This window comes from Natrix helvetica (assembly GCF_964273705.1).
Source record: "Natrix helvetica genome assembly, chromosome: 1".
NCBI lineage: Eukaryota > Metazoa > Chordata > Lepidosauria > Squamata > Natricidae > Natrix > Natrix helvetica.
This window is the reverse complement of record NC_138548.1, coordinates 161972124-161989553: the sequence shown is the minus strand read 5'-3', so window position 1 is coordinate 161989553 and position 17430 is coordinate 161972124. Positions and strand designations below refer to the sequence as shown.

Below are 17430 nucleotides of genomic sequence, written 5' to 3'. Positions count from 1 at the left end.
CATGTGACCGGGTGGGAGTGGCTTGCCGGCCAAGTTCAGAGAATACCAAAGGACCCCACAGTCCTCTCCCTCCTTATCTTTTTCCTTTTTGTCCTTTGACTTCTCCTCCTCCTTCTTTCCCCACAACCCCACTCCTTTCTAGCAGTGATGATGTTACCTAGTTTGGTAATGAAATGTCTGTAAGAAAACCACCAAGCTCAGAAAGCAGCAAGGATCCCACTATCCCCCACCTCCTCTTTCTCCCTTTCATTCTCCTTTTTGTCTTTTCTGCTCCTTCCCCACCCCCTTCTAGCAGTGATGATGTTACCTAGTTTGGTAATGAAATGTCTGTAAGAAAACCACCAAGCTCAGAAAGCAGCAAGGATCCCACTATCCCCCACCTCCTCTTGCTCCCTTTCATTCTCCTTTTTGTCTTTTCTGCTCCTTCCCCCCCCCCCCCCCGCTTCTAGCACTTCACGAGCTCAGGTGCGACCGGAGAAGTTTCTCTTCTCAGAAATGTCTTCAGTGGAGCGGTGGCAGCCTGGCAGGCTGAGCCTGCGTCCCTTTCAGGAGCTTCACTGAGGAAACTTCTCAGGTCGCGCCTGAGCTGGTAAAGCACAGGCAAGCGCCGTCCCATCGCCAGGGAAACAGTGAGTGAGGTGAATCGCGTGGTTGCTCAGATCACACGGGCGCAGCCCAACCGGAGAAGTTTCTCTTCTCAGAATGTCTTCTCGGGCTGTGCCCGTGTGATCTGAGCAACCATGTGATTCACCTCACTCACTGTTTCCCTGGCGACGGGACGGCGCTTGCCTGCACTCCACCAGCTCAGGCGTGACCGGAGAAGTTTCCTCAGTGAAGCTCCTGAAAGGGACGCAGGCTCAGCCTGCCAGGCTGCCACCGCTCCACTGAAGACATTTCTGAGAAGAGAAACTTCTCCGGTCGTGCCCGAGCTGGTGGAGCGCAGGCAAGCGCCGTCCGGTGAAAGGGGCGGGGCAGGAACTTACTTCCGGGTTCATTGACCAATGGGATTGCGCGATCCGGTGCGATCCGGCAGAATCCCACCACTGGTTTATCTTATTAACATCGCTCACGCCAGAGGTCAGCATCTAACCACAAACTCTAACCATTGATCGTGCTGATTGAAGATGATGGAAATTGTAGACTAAAACATTTCTACTTAACTCCAGAAATTTTCCTCTAACTACTCTGATAGCAGCAATCTTTAAGTATATTAAGCAGAGACCTTTTTCCTGTAACCTGCTACTTGATATTTTTTTCCCCTTCTGTTTACATTGTATTTTACTGCTGAACTGTGATTCTTCTATCCAACAAGATGAAGTTATAATACAGCTGAAAGCTAAGGTTTAAGCATTTGGACTTCCTGGTTAAACTGTACAATTGCGAACAGATGTACATTTGACACAACCTCTACCCAGTACATCAATTCTGCAAATGTTATTTGATTGCATCTATGTCATTTATCGGCAATTGTTTCTGAATCAGAGTAAGAGTGTGTGTATATGGCAGATACATATATATAGGTTGTCCTCTGGTTACGACCATTTGTTCAGCAACTGTTCAAAGTTATAACAATTCTGGAAACAAATGGACTTCTGACCATCCGGTCATGACAGTATCCCCGCAGGCATATTAAAATTTGAGTGCTTGGTGACCAACCCACATTTATGATCATTGCAATGTCTTGCAATCACATTCTATCATGCTCGAACTGTCCCTGCCTCAAATCCTCCCACCTCTTATCTTCATTTGCCATTCGAGATTTTTCCAAACAAGTCATTGGGGAAGCTGGCAGGAGTTTGCAAGTTGCATGTATGTTGAGTTCCTTGCCTAACAATCACACAGAAATCCTGAGGACCGCATCTGGGATTGCCATTGTTAAGCTGTGCAGCCACGTGATGTTTTGCTTAATGACCGCTGTGCTTAAGGACAGAAATTACTGTCCCAATTAGGGTTTAACGCAGGGCCTACCTGAATTAGGACATCTTTTTAGTCTATAAGTCCATAATACCTTATTTTGAAGAAACGACCACTTCCAAGTGTTAGTAGTAGCCAATCAAGAGTCTTTATGTTCAGAATTCACATGTACCAATTATCCTTCAGATAATGATCAGTAATACTGAAGTCGGAGATTGAAGGCCATTCCAAAATCTCTACCTTTTATTCCTGTAAATACCGTCTTGGTTGATTGGGAGTTCAGTTTGTTTTCTTGCTAACATATCAAGCCTCTTTTCAATTTACTTTCCTCACTTTCTGTGGGACATCAGCTTCTAATCTAAAATGCCCAGTTAGAATAATAAAAGGTGAAGGTTCCCCTCACACATATGTGCTAGTTGTTCCCGACTCTAGGGGGCGGTGCTCATCTCAGTTTTAAAGCTGAACAGCTAGCGCTGTCCAAATACATCTCCGTGGTCATGTGGCCAGCATGACTAAAACTGAAGGCTCATGGAACGTTGTTACCTTCCCACCAAAGGTGGTCCCTATTTTTCTACTTGCATTTTTATGTGCTTTCGAACTGCTAGGTTAGCAGAAGCTCGGACAAGTAATGGGAGCTCACCCCATTACGTGGCACTAGAGATTTGAACTGCTGACCTTTCTGATCGACAGGCTCAGCCTCTTAGCCACTGAGCCACCGCATCCCTAGTTAGAATATTACATGCTCCAAAACTGCCACACAGCCATGAAGCATAAACATTACTCTTGTATGTAATGGTTGGCAAACACTTTTTTTCTTTCTCTCAAATTTTTTCAGTCTTTTCTCTTTAAAAATGTGTCTTGTGTGGCTGGGGCTGAATAATTCAATTTTTGTTGCATCAGTCCAAAGCACTTTGTTTCAAAATGTTTCAGCCTTCTCACAACTTCCTTTTGTACACTTTACACAATATCTGTGATGGGAAGTTTGAGAAAAGATTTTCTTCTAAGAACTCTCCTATAGCAGTCATTGTTTCATAAGCACGTCTCTGGATATTTTAATGTACTGATCTTGGGTGCTCTTTTTCCAGATTTCACTAGTTTAGGGCAATTCTAGCAGATCGTTTTCTTGCTTGATTTGATTTTGGGAGTTCCATATTGTATTCATTTCTATTTTTCATAGGCAAAATTGCTAGTTCGGAGCGTTTTTTCTATAACTTTCTCCCATTTGCTCTCAATGAATCACTTACATTTTCAAATGCTCAAACAGCTGTTCAGAGGAATCTCATTCTTTGAAATAAATAAACCAACAGTTATAACCTGAGGGGAGGTTAGAATGTTTGTGGAATTGTGCACACCAGATTAATTGTAGCCTAATAAGTCAGTTTTTTTATGGGACGCGGTGGCTCAGTGGCTAAGATGCTGAGCTTGTTGTTCTAAAAATAGAGCATTATGTTCTTAAAGCCAAACTGGATGTTAGAAGGTGAATTTGCAAATTTGTTTGAAAATACAGTAAAGGAATGGGTACGTGGTGAGAAACTAAAAATTAAATATCTCTCGTGAAAAACAACAATGGGTTGTGTTTTTATTCATTCATTTGTATCCCATCTTTATTATTTTTACAAATAACGTGAGCTGACAAATATGTCAGCCCGTGAAGTGGGTTGGGCTGAGAGAGAGTGACTGTCCCAAAGCATTACCAAAAGTGTGCACACAGGCCCAACAGTGCATGCCTACACTGTTACAGGAGTTATGTCGGCCTTGTATGCAGCTTTATTCCTTTCTAGCATTCATCTCCATTGTTCAGTGATGCATTTCCTGCCACTCTAGGATTTACCTATATGTGCTCTGTGAGGCACTACCTGTTCCTGTTGGATGTATATTGATGGCTTGTATAGTGTTTTGCAGACACCTGAAAATCAGCTGGTTGACAGCACATGCTTGGTGGAGGTCAGCTGGGGCTCGTGTGCTGGCAGAGAGGCTTCCGCATGCCACTTGTGGCATGCATGCCATAGGTTTGCCATCACAGGCCTAGTGCCTTAATCACTAGACCAAACTGACTCTTTAACAATAATAATTACTAAAATTATTAAATTATTAAAATCTAATAATTGGTTCATATTATTGGGACTGACTGACCAATCTAATACAGCAATAGTTCTGAATCTGAGGTCTGCAGACCCAGGGAGGGGGGGGGGATATCAACACAGAGAGTCGTGGAATGCTTGAGGCAAATCTTGAATTAAGTGGTAAGGAAAAGGTTGAGAACCACTGGTATATCAGATGGAAAGGATTGGTGCATCCATTTTTGCCAGGCATGTTAAATATTGGTGGAAAAATAATTTGCATTCCCAATCTTCATTCTTAATCTTTTTCATGGGTTATTTTGTTATGCTAATCTGGGATAGTAATCAAATATCTACAAAAATCCTAATAATATGGTAACTTTTACATACTCTTGCACAAATGCTACTCATGCATATGTGAACAAGATAGGAGTTTAGTGTTTTTCAAATTTGGCAATTCCAAAGTTACGAGAAGTATGCAACTCCCAGGATTCCTGGTAGGAATTCTGGGAGTTGAAGTCCACAGATTTTAAAGTTGCCAAGTATGAAAAGCACTGCTATAGATCATTACCTCAATTAGGAGCTTGCTGCTCGAGACTCTACAATAATTACAGAATCCTGGAGCTTTTTTGTTTTTGCTAATTTGGTCATTAATTTAATGCCAGGCATCCAGTGTTAAATCTGAACTTATAATTCAAGCTAATGATGCAAAGCAATGACCAAATTATCCTCTTCCCAGCTTCTTCTTACCAGATGAGCTGTCCGCTCAGGCCTCATTATTATCAAGTGCTACAATTCCTCTTCAATATATACTCCACTTGTATGCATTCCATAATGACTAACAGCACTGATAATTGTTCAAATTCCTACGTTCTAAATGAAATCCAAAGGTATTACAAAATTACTCAAGAATAGCAATTTCAAATTTCACTTAGAACACTATTATCTGTTGGGCATTACAAACGTATTTAATATGCCAGAATCTAGTTTCATATATATGTATGTTTCCATGCAAAAATTTGGTCCATGCATGTCAAACCAATGGCATGTGGGCCACATGCATCCCTAGACAACTAGTAATGCAGCCCCATAAGATTGTGAACTTTTACATTATTATTATGTGGTTTATATGCTATGCTATGCTATGCTATACTATTCTATACTATACTATACTATACTATACTATACTATACTATACTATACTATTTATTTATTTTTTACTTACTTACCTTCCCACCAAAGGTGGTCCCTATTTTTCTACTTACATTTTTTACGTGCTTTCAAACTGCTAGGTTGGCAGAAGCTCGGACAAGTAATGGGAGCTAACTCCGTTATGCGGTGCTAGGGATTCGAACCGCCGAACTGCCGACCTTTCTGATTTATAGTTTTAAATTCTTCTAAATGATTATTGCTGTTATATATTAGCAAATAAGCTTGATTGCACTTCTAAAGTTGCCCAGGTAAATAGAAAGCCGGAATCCCCTTATAAAAGGACAGAAAAATATTTGTGGTAAATGTTGGCACAATATTGCTTTCTAGCTTGCTTTTTCCATTGCAACAAGACAGATCTTGTTAACAATTTGAATCCTGAGTATCTTTTTTCTTTATTTGAGTGAATGCTGGGGGAATAGCTGGGTGGGAATGCCGTAGTTCTCAATATAGAGCAATTAATTTTATGATCTGTTTGGACTCCTGATCCAGCTGCCCATTTCTTGATCAAATGGTTATGCATGTACAATTTTCTAAATATGAATCAAACAATAATTAGCATGTATTTCGTTTGAACAGTTTATTTCTTCACTGCTATTTTAAACATTATTTACTTAAACTGTATGTAGCCGAGAGTACCTACACAATGTGAAAATCGACATAAAAGTAGCAATCCATAATTAAAACACAAAATGCCAGACTAAAAAAAGCAACAAGAGGCAAGAACAGTCAAATTAATCAACAATAAAACCAAAGACTTACGTATAAGTGGCAATGAAATATAGAGTAGAAGAAGAAAGCTTAGGGAAGAAAGACTCAAATACAAGTGCCAACAAGTGATAATTTGCATTATCATCAACTTATTCAAAGGTTGACTGGGGAGACTAGAAACCTGTGGCCTAACCAATACCAAGAAATACTTTTCATTATGGATTGGACACATAGCTTTGAAGCTATTTATTTTCCTTTGTCTTGGGCCTTTTTACATGTCATGCAATTGCCTTAATTTAGATTCGTTGAATAAGGCACAATTGTCTTGAGTTTGTATCAAACTATTTCTCCGTTTCTGTGTTTGTTCCATAATGGGGGGGGGGGGGATCACAGCAGGATTGTTCTGATATTTTTCATGTTCCCATGTTAGGATGGACCAGTTTTCCTTGTGAGCCTTGCTTGAACCCCTTGACAACTTTCATCTGAAATAAATCAATTTATGCTGAGGTGTCCCATTTGTCTAGGATTTACCATATTTTTTGGGAGTATAAGACGCACCAAGGTTTTGAAGAGGCAAATTAAAAAAAAAAGTAGGTAGGTAGATAGATAAAGGGATAGAGAGGGAGAGAAAGAGAGAGAAATACAGTAGGTAGGTAGGGAGAAAGAGTAATTAGGTAGGTAGGTAGGTAGGTAGATAAAGGGATAGAGAGAGAGAGAAAAATAGGGAGAGATAGAGAAATACAGTAGGTAGGGAGGGGGAGAGAGAGAGAATAGGTAGGTTGGTAGGTAGAGGGATATATATAGAGAGAAATAGAGAGAGAGAGAGAGAGAGAAATACAGTAGGTAGGGAGAGAGAGAGTAGGTAGATAGGTAGATGTTTCCAGGTGTATTTATCCATGTGCTGGAGAGGGAAATTGCTGACAATCTGCAGCATCTAAGACTTTGTTTCTGCTGGCACAGCACTTGATCAATCTATTTCTCATCAATCAGTTAAAGAGCTTTCCAAAAGGGGGAGAAAAAGGTTTTTGCACTCTGCAAACTTCCTAAAACCACCCGTTTTTTGCAAAAACGGGCCTGTTTTTTTAAAAAAAGGTATGAATAGCTTGGGAGGGGCGGGCCTTGCAGAGTGCTCGGGGGGGGGGGGGAATGAGCAAAAAAACAGCCTGTTTTTCATAAAAATGGGCCCTTTTTTGTCAAAAAAATTGCATGCATAGCCTTATGGAGCCTTATAGAGTGCTGCTGGGGGGCGGGGGGCGGAAACGGCCTGTTTTTTGCTCATTTCTGCCCTCCCCAGTCCCCTGAAAACCTCCATAAGGGTATGCACGGCCATTTTTGTGAAGGGACGGGGCTTCAGGAGGCAAAAAATGCTGTATTCAATGTATAAGACGCACCCAGATTTTCAGCCTCTTTTTTTGAGGAATAAAGATGTGTCTTATACTCCGAAAAATATGTTAGGTCTTCTACCAGTAAAAGATTCGGATTGGGATCTAATATTTGCCATGTTGTTTCCAAACAAACAAATTATCTATCCTTCTATCATCTATCTATCTATCTATCTATCTATCTATCTATCTATCTATCTATCATCTATCTATCTATCTATCTATCTATCTATCTATCTATCTATCTTATCTATACATACATACATACATACATGCATGCATACATACATACATATATACATGATTTAGTTACCATTTCTAGTTTCAGGAAAGGAATCAAGACCACCTTCAACCAAATTTTGCAATGCAAGTTAATTTTAATAGTAATTTTAAGTAATATATACAATTTTGAACATTTATAGTCTATTTTTGTTATTACCCATCTTGAGTGTCACGATGTTAAAAAGTTTGCTAGGCCTGAACTGCCTGAATTGACACTCAAGAGTTAAACTAAGAAAGCTTTATTGCGCAGGTCATAAAACAAAAAAAGGTTCTTATCTGAAAGTGATTTATTGCGCACACGTTACACATTCCAAAATTCCTCCCTTCTTTGTTCGGCAGCCAACTTTGGCAAACGTAGCTTTCATTATCAAAATGTAACCAATTAGTTATTTTCTGTTTCATTTACTTTTATTATTTTATTATTAAAGTTTGTTTATTAATTAGAATACTTTAAAGACTTATTTTTCTCAATATCTCAAAAGATATGCGGAAGGGAATCAGCCACGGTCCATTGATCTCCAACAGGGTGTTTTTCCCCTGACATTGAGTGCCCTGTATTATACAAATAATATCAATTGTATTTACTTATTTATGAAATTTATTTGACACCTATCTTGTTTCCAATGATTCTGGAAGGGCTAAAAACATTGAAAATATTAAAATCATCCATCGTAAAAAACACAACAGATTTTTTAAAAATGCATACATGCATAAAAAAATAAATAATACACAAAATTGGTTGGTAATTATTTTATACTTCGTAAGTCCATGGAAGGAGAGTTGCAATGAGTGTTTCTAAGCACCGTCGTCTGTTTTTGTTTAATTTTTTAAAAGTAATTATTGGGGAGAAAATGGTACAATTAATTAGTGCGTCAAAGCACTTGTCCCCATGTTGAGATATTGGCTTAGTGTATGTTTATTAGCAATCTTAATTGAGTAGATATTATGAGCTGCAATCTTTGTCTTTGAATCATGGCAGGATGCATATTGCATACAGAACATCCTATTTCTAAATTAGTTAGCAAACATCAATTAAAACACGGACAATAGTTTCCAGTCATGAGGTTATGTCAGTTCTGCTGATTGATTGGAGCCAAGAGGGCCCCATTGTTTTGCTCCAAGCACATCACTGAGTTTTCATTGTAAAGCTTGTTAACAAAAGGCTTTTTATGTGCAGGTTGTGTTTGTTTAGAACTTCCAAGATGGACAAGCAGAGCAGAAGCCACTGTTGAGAAGATCAGTTGTAGTCTTTCACACAAGTGTTTCTGTTCATGGAATTGTTTTTTTGTGCAGGAATGCTAAGTACTTGTCATTTTAAAGCTTGGGTTAATCAGAAATAGATGAGAATGGTCAGGTGCTTTCAAAATATCTCTGTGCTTTTTATACTACGCAATTTGCTATGGTGGAGTGTTGGTTTCTAAGACAAGCTTTATTGGAGAGCACCGTTCTACAAATTATGGCTTCTTGATATATTTTCCTGAGCTTGGGGAAAATATACAATCGTATCAATCCACAGTTGCTCTATTTTCTCATTGAAAGTACTTGCAACTTTCCAGAAACCCATGTTCTCACCAGCCCTTCGGATAAACAAAAGAACCATTTGCTTAACTATGACCTCAAATGGACTTCAAATCGAAAGTGATTTTCCTACAAGGTTTCCTTTATTCACTGAGCTTTTGTCTGCAATCATTTGGATAAGGTCAGAATATTGTAACTACAGTTGAGAGAGTCCAATCAGGGACAGAAATCAGATAAAGTTAAAAAAAATGACTCCTCTTGCTTAGGCTAATTCAATTCTCCAGTAAAGTATAGTAAACGACAAAAGGAATAAATGTTTAATAATGAAGCCTTTTGAATATGAAATGGTTGGTCCGAATTATTCTTCCATACCCTTTCAGTGTTGTACCATAAAACCATTTCTCTTCTCAGTGGGTAGGAACAATAATGAGGTCAAATTTCTTAGAATATTTCAAATTCTAAGGATGAATGAGCCATTATATTACTAGTTTACTTGCAGAAAATTGTTTTCTGTCTCTGTTGTTTGACTGCCTTCTTTGGAAATATACAAAAGCAGGGGAAGACAATCTTGGGGGGGCTGATAGGCATGTTTGAAATGTTGAAGCACGTTGCACGTGCTTTTATAAAATGGTCACACGATGGGCATTAAGTCTGTAGAGATTTTCAATCATCCAGGTCATCGTTATCCCAAGGGTGCTTTTTTTCAGGAGGCAACTGGACTTTCTTTTTCTTTGAAGTCATTTCGCTTCTCATCCAAGAAGCCTCATCAGCTCTGACAGGATAGTGGGGAATGGAAGGATTTATATTCTTTGCAGACAGCTGGTCATTTGCATCCTTTTACAGGGTCATTGAAGCACTAGGAGGTTTATCTGTGTCCTCAGGGTCACTTGAGTGGTGCTCCTGGTTCCTGTGGTTTCCAATTTCTTCTTCTTCTGGAAATCCATTCCCAGTCCCATACTACTCAAAGGGTGTTCATCCCAAATTGTATAGCGAAACGTCTTCAACGAAAAAGTCCAGTTGCCTCCTGAAAAAGCATCTTTGGGACGTGATGGGCATTGTTGATCACAAAACAAAGAACCAGTTATCACAAGCTAATAACTTAGGTTGCTTCATTTCAACCCCTAAGAATACCGTCTACCACATTTTGTCTTTATCCTTTTATTTTCTATGTGGGTGGATTTTTTTCCAAATATACTGCAGTGATTTGCCTCTTTTATTTCCTGAGGTGGTCTGTCCAGCCCAGAGCCATCCTTGTAAATAACCACAATGATGTAAGCTGCTCTGATTTTTAGCAGGGCTGCTTCCCATTTAATGGTTTAATTATTTTTGGTGGCAGCTATTCTGCTTGGGGGGGAAAAAAACCACTACAGCTGTGTTGGGTTCAGTTCCAAGTGGAGAAAAAGACACTGGAAACACGGAGGTTGCTTGGAAAGATGATTTTAATGGTGGACAGGACCCACATGGTTTGAGGTCCTGGGAAAAAGGTGATCACATGCTTCAAGATGTTGGGTGAAGAAGAAAAGAGCGAAAAGAGAGGTTTGCTGAGAGTTATACTCTCTGTTCTGCCCCACCTCTCTGTTTCCTGTTCCTGTGTAAGAAATGTATTCTGATTGGTTGTCAGACTCCCAGGGGTTTGAGTAGTGGTGGTGGTTCTTAGCTAACTTTCTGGTTGTGTGTCTTTTGAGTCCCAAGCTTGGTTGAGTTCTCAGATGCCATGTGGTGAGTTTCTATAGAAGGCTAATCCTACCTTTATTATGTAGAGTAGACTAGCTCAGTGCCCCTAAAGGCCCATTGACAAAAGTGGGGGCTATTAAAAATGAGTCTGTTTCCTGCCTAAAACATGTTTATCCATTTCTTATCTGGGGAAATATAATATTCTGCCTTTTCAATATTTCCCAGAATATTTCATTTTTCTAGGAGGGGGGGGTGCTAACTTCCTACACCTGTTCCAAATAAAAGTACTGTAGGCATAAACAAATGTATTAAAAATAGTAGCTAAGCTTTCAGTAAACCATATTTACACACAATTCTAGTGTTTGCAGTGAAATCTTTTCATGTGTTTTAAATTATTCCAAAGTCCAAAGCAGGTAAATCATCCATATTGAATGGTATTAAGACCTTTGTCCTTTGTCAGACCTGGTCATCTCATGGCTGTGTGCTGCCTCTCACATCCCCGATTTATTTTTTGAGGCTTTCAAAATCAAAATCATGCTGGGGAAACATACTGCCCTAATTTTTGCACAAACACCCTCCAGTGACAAACAAAATACGTATATCATACCTCTTATAGCCTTAATGCTCCTATTTTATGAATTCTCCACAAGTGCATATCTTGACCGTCACCAGGAAATCACAACCTACAGCTGGGATGGCGAACCTATGGCACGCGTGCCACAGGTGGCACACGGAGCCATTTGTCAGGGCACGCATGGTGTTTCCCTGTCAGCCTGCCAGCGTGAGTGCGCGCACTGGCCAGCTGACTTTAGCCTTTTTTTGAGACCATTTTTCACCCTCCCCAACTCCAGAGGCTTTATAAGAGCCTGGGGAGGGTGAAAACAGGCTCCCCCCGCCCCCACTGGAGGCTTCAGGAACGGACTTCCGGTTTGCTCATAGGGCTGGTTTAAGCCCTCCGGAGCTTTCAGGGGCCTTCCGGAGGCATCCCTGAAGGCTCCAGTGGACGAAAAAGGACCCTACGAGCAAACTGGAAGTCCCCCTCATGTTCCTCGTCTTCCCGGATGGCCTCTGGAGTCATCGCCGGTCGCACAGAGCCTCGCTGCTGCTCCACGCCGTGGAAAATATAGGCTCCCGCGCACAGTTCTCATTCTCCTGGGCTTCTACAGAAGCTTCCCTCCAAAGGCCTCCAAGGGAGGAAGACCCAGTTGGGAGAGGGGCTTTGGACAGACACAGGGAGGGAGAGACAGAGAGGGAGGGAGGGAGGGAGGGAGGGAGAAACAGACAGAGACACAGAGAGGGACACACACAGAGTGAGTGATTAAGTGAATGAGTGAGAGACAGACAGACAGACACACAAATACACAGAGTGACAGAGAGAGAGGAAGAGAGGGGAGAGAGACAGAGGAAGACAGACAGAGACACACAGAGAGAGAGAGTGAGAGACAGACAGACACACACACACACAGAGTGACGAGATGGGGGGAGGGAGGGGAGAGAGAGAGGGAGAGAGACAGAAAGAAAAAGAGAAAGGGAAAGAAAGAAAACTGAAAGAAAAAGAAGGGGAAAGATAAAGAAAGAAAGAAAAAAAGAAAGAAAGAAAGAAAGAAAAAGAAAGAGAATTTATGACCACAATTGAGCCCAAAATTTTGGTTGCTAAGCAAGAGCGTCGTTTCACAACTTTTTCCAAGTTGGCCACGCCCACCTCGTCACTCCCACAAAACAGGCCACACCTTCTTTTGACCCTCAAAAGAAATTTCAGTCGTTGTACTGTTGATATTTGGCTCTGTTGACTAATGAGTTTGCTGACCACTGAGATAGCATAACCATTTACAATTGGTCTGCTGTAAAGAAAGTCTTCAAAAGCAGTCTGATCTAATAAAGACGAGGCGTGGCAGAAGTTGACTATGATATTCCAAAATAAGCAGGAACTTTGTGAGCAATCAGAAATGGCCCTCAAGGAGTCAGTTACTATGCAACTTACAGAAAGGATGTATACTCTTGAATTTGGAAGGTTCCTTGCCTTACATGGCAATGCCTTGGGTTATTGTTCAACAAGTAAGCAGGAGTACGATAAAAGCTAAATTTGGGTTTGTTTCTGTTTAATTACAGTAAGTCAATGTAATTAATAAAATAGTCTCTTGTGTGTAGTATTCAGCATTCTTTGCTTTCAGTTTAATTTGCATTAACGTTTAGGGGAAACCCTGGGGTTGCATTTAATTCTTTGGAATGGGACAAGAGCCCATTGAGCACGTACTTGAAATGTTCCTTGTAGGTATGATTTGAAGTGCAGTGTGGAGAGTGACTGACAAACTCTTTCTTAGGCTGACCTTAGTAGAGATGTGCTCATGGAGAAGCCCCAGGTTGTTCTTTTAAAGAAGACAAGTTGGATATAGTAGCTGGGCAAAACTTAATCCATTGTTTCTTCTTTCTCTTCCAGGCAGTGGTGCTACCGCCGTAGTCCAAGCAGCCCTCTGCAAACCCAGGCAGGAACGCGTAGCAATAAAAAGAATCAACTTGGAAAAATGCCAGACCAGTATGGATGAATTGCTTGTAGGTAGAACAAGTAGAATGACATGAATGAACGAATGAACGAACAAATAAATAATCAAACAACTAAATAAACAAGCTGATTCATCATCCTTTTAAAAGTTCTTCAGTATAAACAGTACTTGCATATGATTTTTCTACCTGAACTTGGAACATTAATTGCAGTAAACTGCTATGAATAAGCAATGTGGATTTTTATGTCCTATTATATCTACATTTTATTGTAGCTAGGGTACAGGTAGGCCTCAACTTATGATCTTTCGTTTAGCAACTGTTCCAAGTTACAACACTGCTAAAGATAGTAACTTATGCAGGTAGTCCTCAACTTACAACAGGTCACTTAGTGGATCATTTGAAGTTAGAGTGGCACTGGAAAAAGTGACGGATTGTTGTTTTTCACACTTAGCCATTGTTGCAACATCCCCAAGGTCATATGATCCAAATTCAAACACTTGGCAACTGACTCATATTTATGACAGTTGCAGTGTCCTGAGGTCATGGGATTAGTGTTGGGACCTTCTGACAAGTGAAAGTCAGTGGGGAAGTCAGATTCGCTTAGCAACTCTGTTATTAACGCTGCAGTGATTCACTTAATATCACTTGCATTACACTGGGTTTTTTATTTTATGTTCAGAAGAGACATTTTAAAAAATCTGAACTATGGGAAGATCTTACAAGGACACGCCAGGCTGTGCTGTGTTGAAAGCTTGTATTCACACAAAGACGAAGGGACTTCAGTTGAATGAAATATGACTTACAAAATCATCACTCCAGCCATTTAAATATTACTGCTGCATTTATCCGAATGATAATTTTGCTTATTTTGCATTGGATAACTACAATGTCAAAGAAATTGTAATCTTACTAAACAAAGAGATTAAATAGCCTAATAAGGCAAAAAGAAAATCATTGTGATATTTAAAAATGCAGATGTTCTGAGTTGTATTTTTATCTATAATTACCTGATAATCCGGCATTGTCCAGGTATTTATTTATAGGGGAAAAATGTCTGGACCAAACGTAATTTCTAATTTTGGATTTTCCCCCTTACCAGAGGGAGTCCCCTTGTGAAGTACTGTGAAGTTGTTACCGTGGCAACTCCACTGCACTGTACAGTAGAAGCTATTTTATGGCAGTACAGTAGAAGCTATTTTAAGGCATAGCAAGTTTTATCTTAACAGAAGTATTTGTTTCCAGAGAGTAAATCATCTGTGTACCAAGTTTGGTTGAAATTGCTTGAGGCATTCCAGAGTTATGCTGGAACACACACACACACACACATACACACACCCCGAGCGACACACACACACACACACACACGTTTTGGCGAGGTCTCACTTGCCATCTTTAGGCTGGGTTTTGGGCTTAAAGAATGGTCGGAGCTGCCGTCTTTCTATAAATCTTGGTGGGTGGGTGTGGAGTGCTGGCTTTGTTTCGGTAAGTGGAATGATTGGTTGTGTGGTTGTATCATGATTGGTAGATTGGTGCTGATTGGTGCTAGCTGTGTGTCCGTTGTTTCGTGTTGTAACGGCCTGGGTGGTGGGTGTGGCTCGTTTGTTGACTAGGGCTGGTTTCAGAACACAAGAACACAGTAAGAAAAAAAGAAAAAACATCCTCCTTTTTCCAGCACCTTAAAGCTACAGGACATGAAATTAATTTTGAAGGAACCAGGTTAATCTCCAAAACTGAACACTTCAACAAGAATAATTATGGAAGCTATGAGGGGTCCTTGGTGCTCTTGAAGCTTGGTTGTTTTCTTGCAGATGTCTCATTACCCAAACTAGGTAAAATCATCAGTGCTCGATTAGCCCCCAGTTTGGGTAATGAAACATCTGCAAGAAAACAACCAAGCTCAGAGTACCAAGGACCCCTCGTGTGTGTGTGTGTGTGTGTGTGTGTGTGTGTGTGTGTTTGTGTTACAACCCCTGGTATGCCTAATTTTATCAGCGCAAATACAACACTATATATATATATATATATATATATATATATATATATATATATATATATATATATATATATATATATATATATATATATATATATATATATATATATATATATATATATATATATATATATATATATATATATATATATATATATATATATATATATATATATATATATATATATATATATATATATATATATATATATATATATATATTTGTGTTACAACCCCTGGTATGCCTAAATATGGGAGGAAGGTCACTACTCCCTCTTTCTGTCCTTCGGCTTCATCACAGAAGACCATGCAGGCAGAAAACCATATTTTTATTTTTACTGTTGCCTTTTTATATTTGTGTTGTAATTGTACTGATAAATAAATAAAGGGAGACTAGTATAGATCTATTTCGAGCTAATTAGCTCTCATCAGCTAGCCATACCCTTACTGGGATTTGAACCTGTGCTGTTATATATCTCAGGCAGGAGCCTTATGGCTAGCTGATGAGAGCTAATATATATATATATTCTAGTACGTTATTATTTTAATAGATAACATTTCCTCTGAAATATTTAGAATATGTTGGTAATATCACAGTGACTCAAACCAAAAGATTCAAGTATCAGTTCATAAGAAGCATAGAAAACAAATCATATTTTGGATGATCAATTCGTTTTATTTGACTTGAGTAGAAAAAAAGCTGCATTTTTCTTAAAAAATAAATTGGAATTGTAATTAACTCATCAAACTGCCAGAGATGATGGAAATTGCAACTTGGCATCTCAGAAGGACTTTCCTTTGAGAGACATTCAGTTTAGCTGCATTATTTTTATCTGAAGTTTCCAAGCACAATGTTCTTAAATGATGAATATACATTTCCTGATCTCACCCACTGTATTTATTTCCTGACGGCAAATAGCTAGGATAACCTTACGTTTTTCCCTTGCAAGACTACTATGTCATATTTTGCCTTCTTTACAGAAAGAAATCCAAGCCATGAGTCAATGCAGCCATCCCAATATAGTTACATATTATACATCTTTTGTGGTCAAGGATGAGCTTTGGTTGGTTATGAAACTACTAGGTGGAGGTGAGTCTTCATATTGTAAATATGAAAATGCAGTCCTGTGTTGGAATGATCTTTTTTCCAGGGCGCTGCTCTGGAAAGTCCAAGCAAGGGTTAAATACAGCCAATCTGCCCAGAACGGAATTGAAACTTTAAGCCACACCCCTGGTGCTGACCATCTTCAGTTTTTTTCAATTCAGCTAGCCCAGTTGACGCCTTTTGAGTTTCTCTTCAGTTCTACAGATTGCTTGGACTCTCCTAGATTTAAAAGTAGGAAAGAATTCCTTTAATTGTGTCCATTACGAGCAGGCTTGATGAGAGAAAAATTCCCTTCCCCCTTAATTGGCTATTTCCTCACTTCTTGGTCCTCCCGGTGTCCTGGGCTCGCTCGGGCGCCATAGGGCTACAGGCAGCTATTGGAGGCGCGCGGGTGGGACACCTGCGCTGTCACAGAACCTGCGCTGCGGTTGGGATCCCCTCTGAAGGTTCCGTTGCCCCCAACTGCGCTTGAAGAAGCCGGCGTTCGGCACGGCTCTTCAGGGCGCCTGTCTACTTCCGGCGGCCATTTTGGGCTGTATGACTGGCACGGCGACCATTTGGGGGAACCGGAAGTTCCGGCTGCCATTTTGATTTAGCCAGTTTTGCTTTCTGAGCACATTGCCGCAGCTGCCTGGTTGCCTGACTCATTGCAGGTCGCCGTGTGGAGGCTCTTTGTCCAGTTTTCGCTGGCGAATTGACTCCTAGCCTTGTAAAACTATCAGCTTGGTGCAGCAAAGGATTGTGGCTTACCTAGGTCGCCTTCCATTACCTGATCTGCCAGGTGCTGGGAGCTGTTAACGCTTGCACCGGAATTCTGCTTGGCTGGATCTGATCTCGGTGGCCTTCTGTGCCTCTCTTCTGAGTACTTGGGTCCACGGTCTGCAACTGTGAAGGTGGTGAGTGGAGGTAGTCCCTGCCTGTTTTCAGTTAGACCCCAACCTTTCAGCCACGGCAGATCAGATCCCTGAGAATTCAGAGCAGCTTGGTTCCTCTTCCAGAGCATTCTCCAGGCAAGCTGGCAAGGCTGCCCGGGAGGCCATCAGGGGCAGCAAACCCTATTCTAGGCCAGGATCCAAGCAG

The 17430-nt window shown here is 40.3% G+C and overlaps 1 protein-coding gene across 2 annotated transcripts in view; it reads left to right on the top strand.

The window, feature by feature from the left end:
- Window positions 1–17430, top strand: part of STK39 (serine/threonine kinase 39) — a 148727-nt gene that overhangs the window by 41523 nt on the left and 89774 nt on the right. For both annotated transcript variants that reach the window (XM_081935186.1, XM_081935187.1), the window contains exons 2-3: window positions 13188–13300; window positions 16227–16335. In XM_081935186.1, the coding sequence (XP_081791312.1) occupies window positions 13188–13300; window positions 16227–16335 (222 nt within the window). The remainder of the gene's footprint in view (window positions 1–13187; window positions 13301–16226; window positions 16336–17430) is intronic.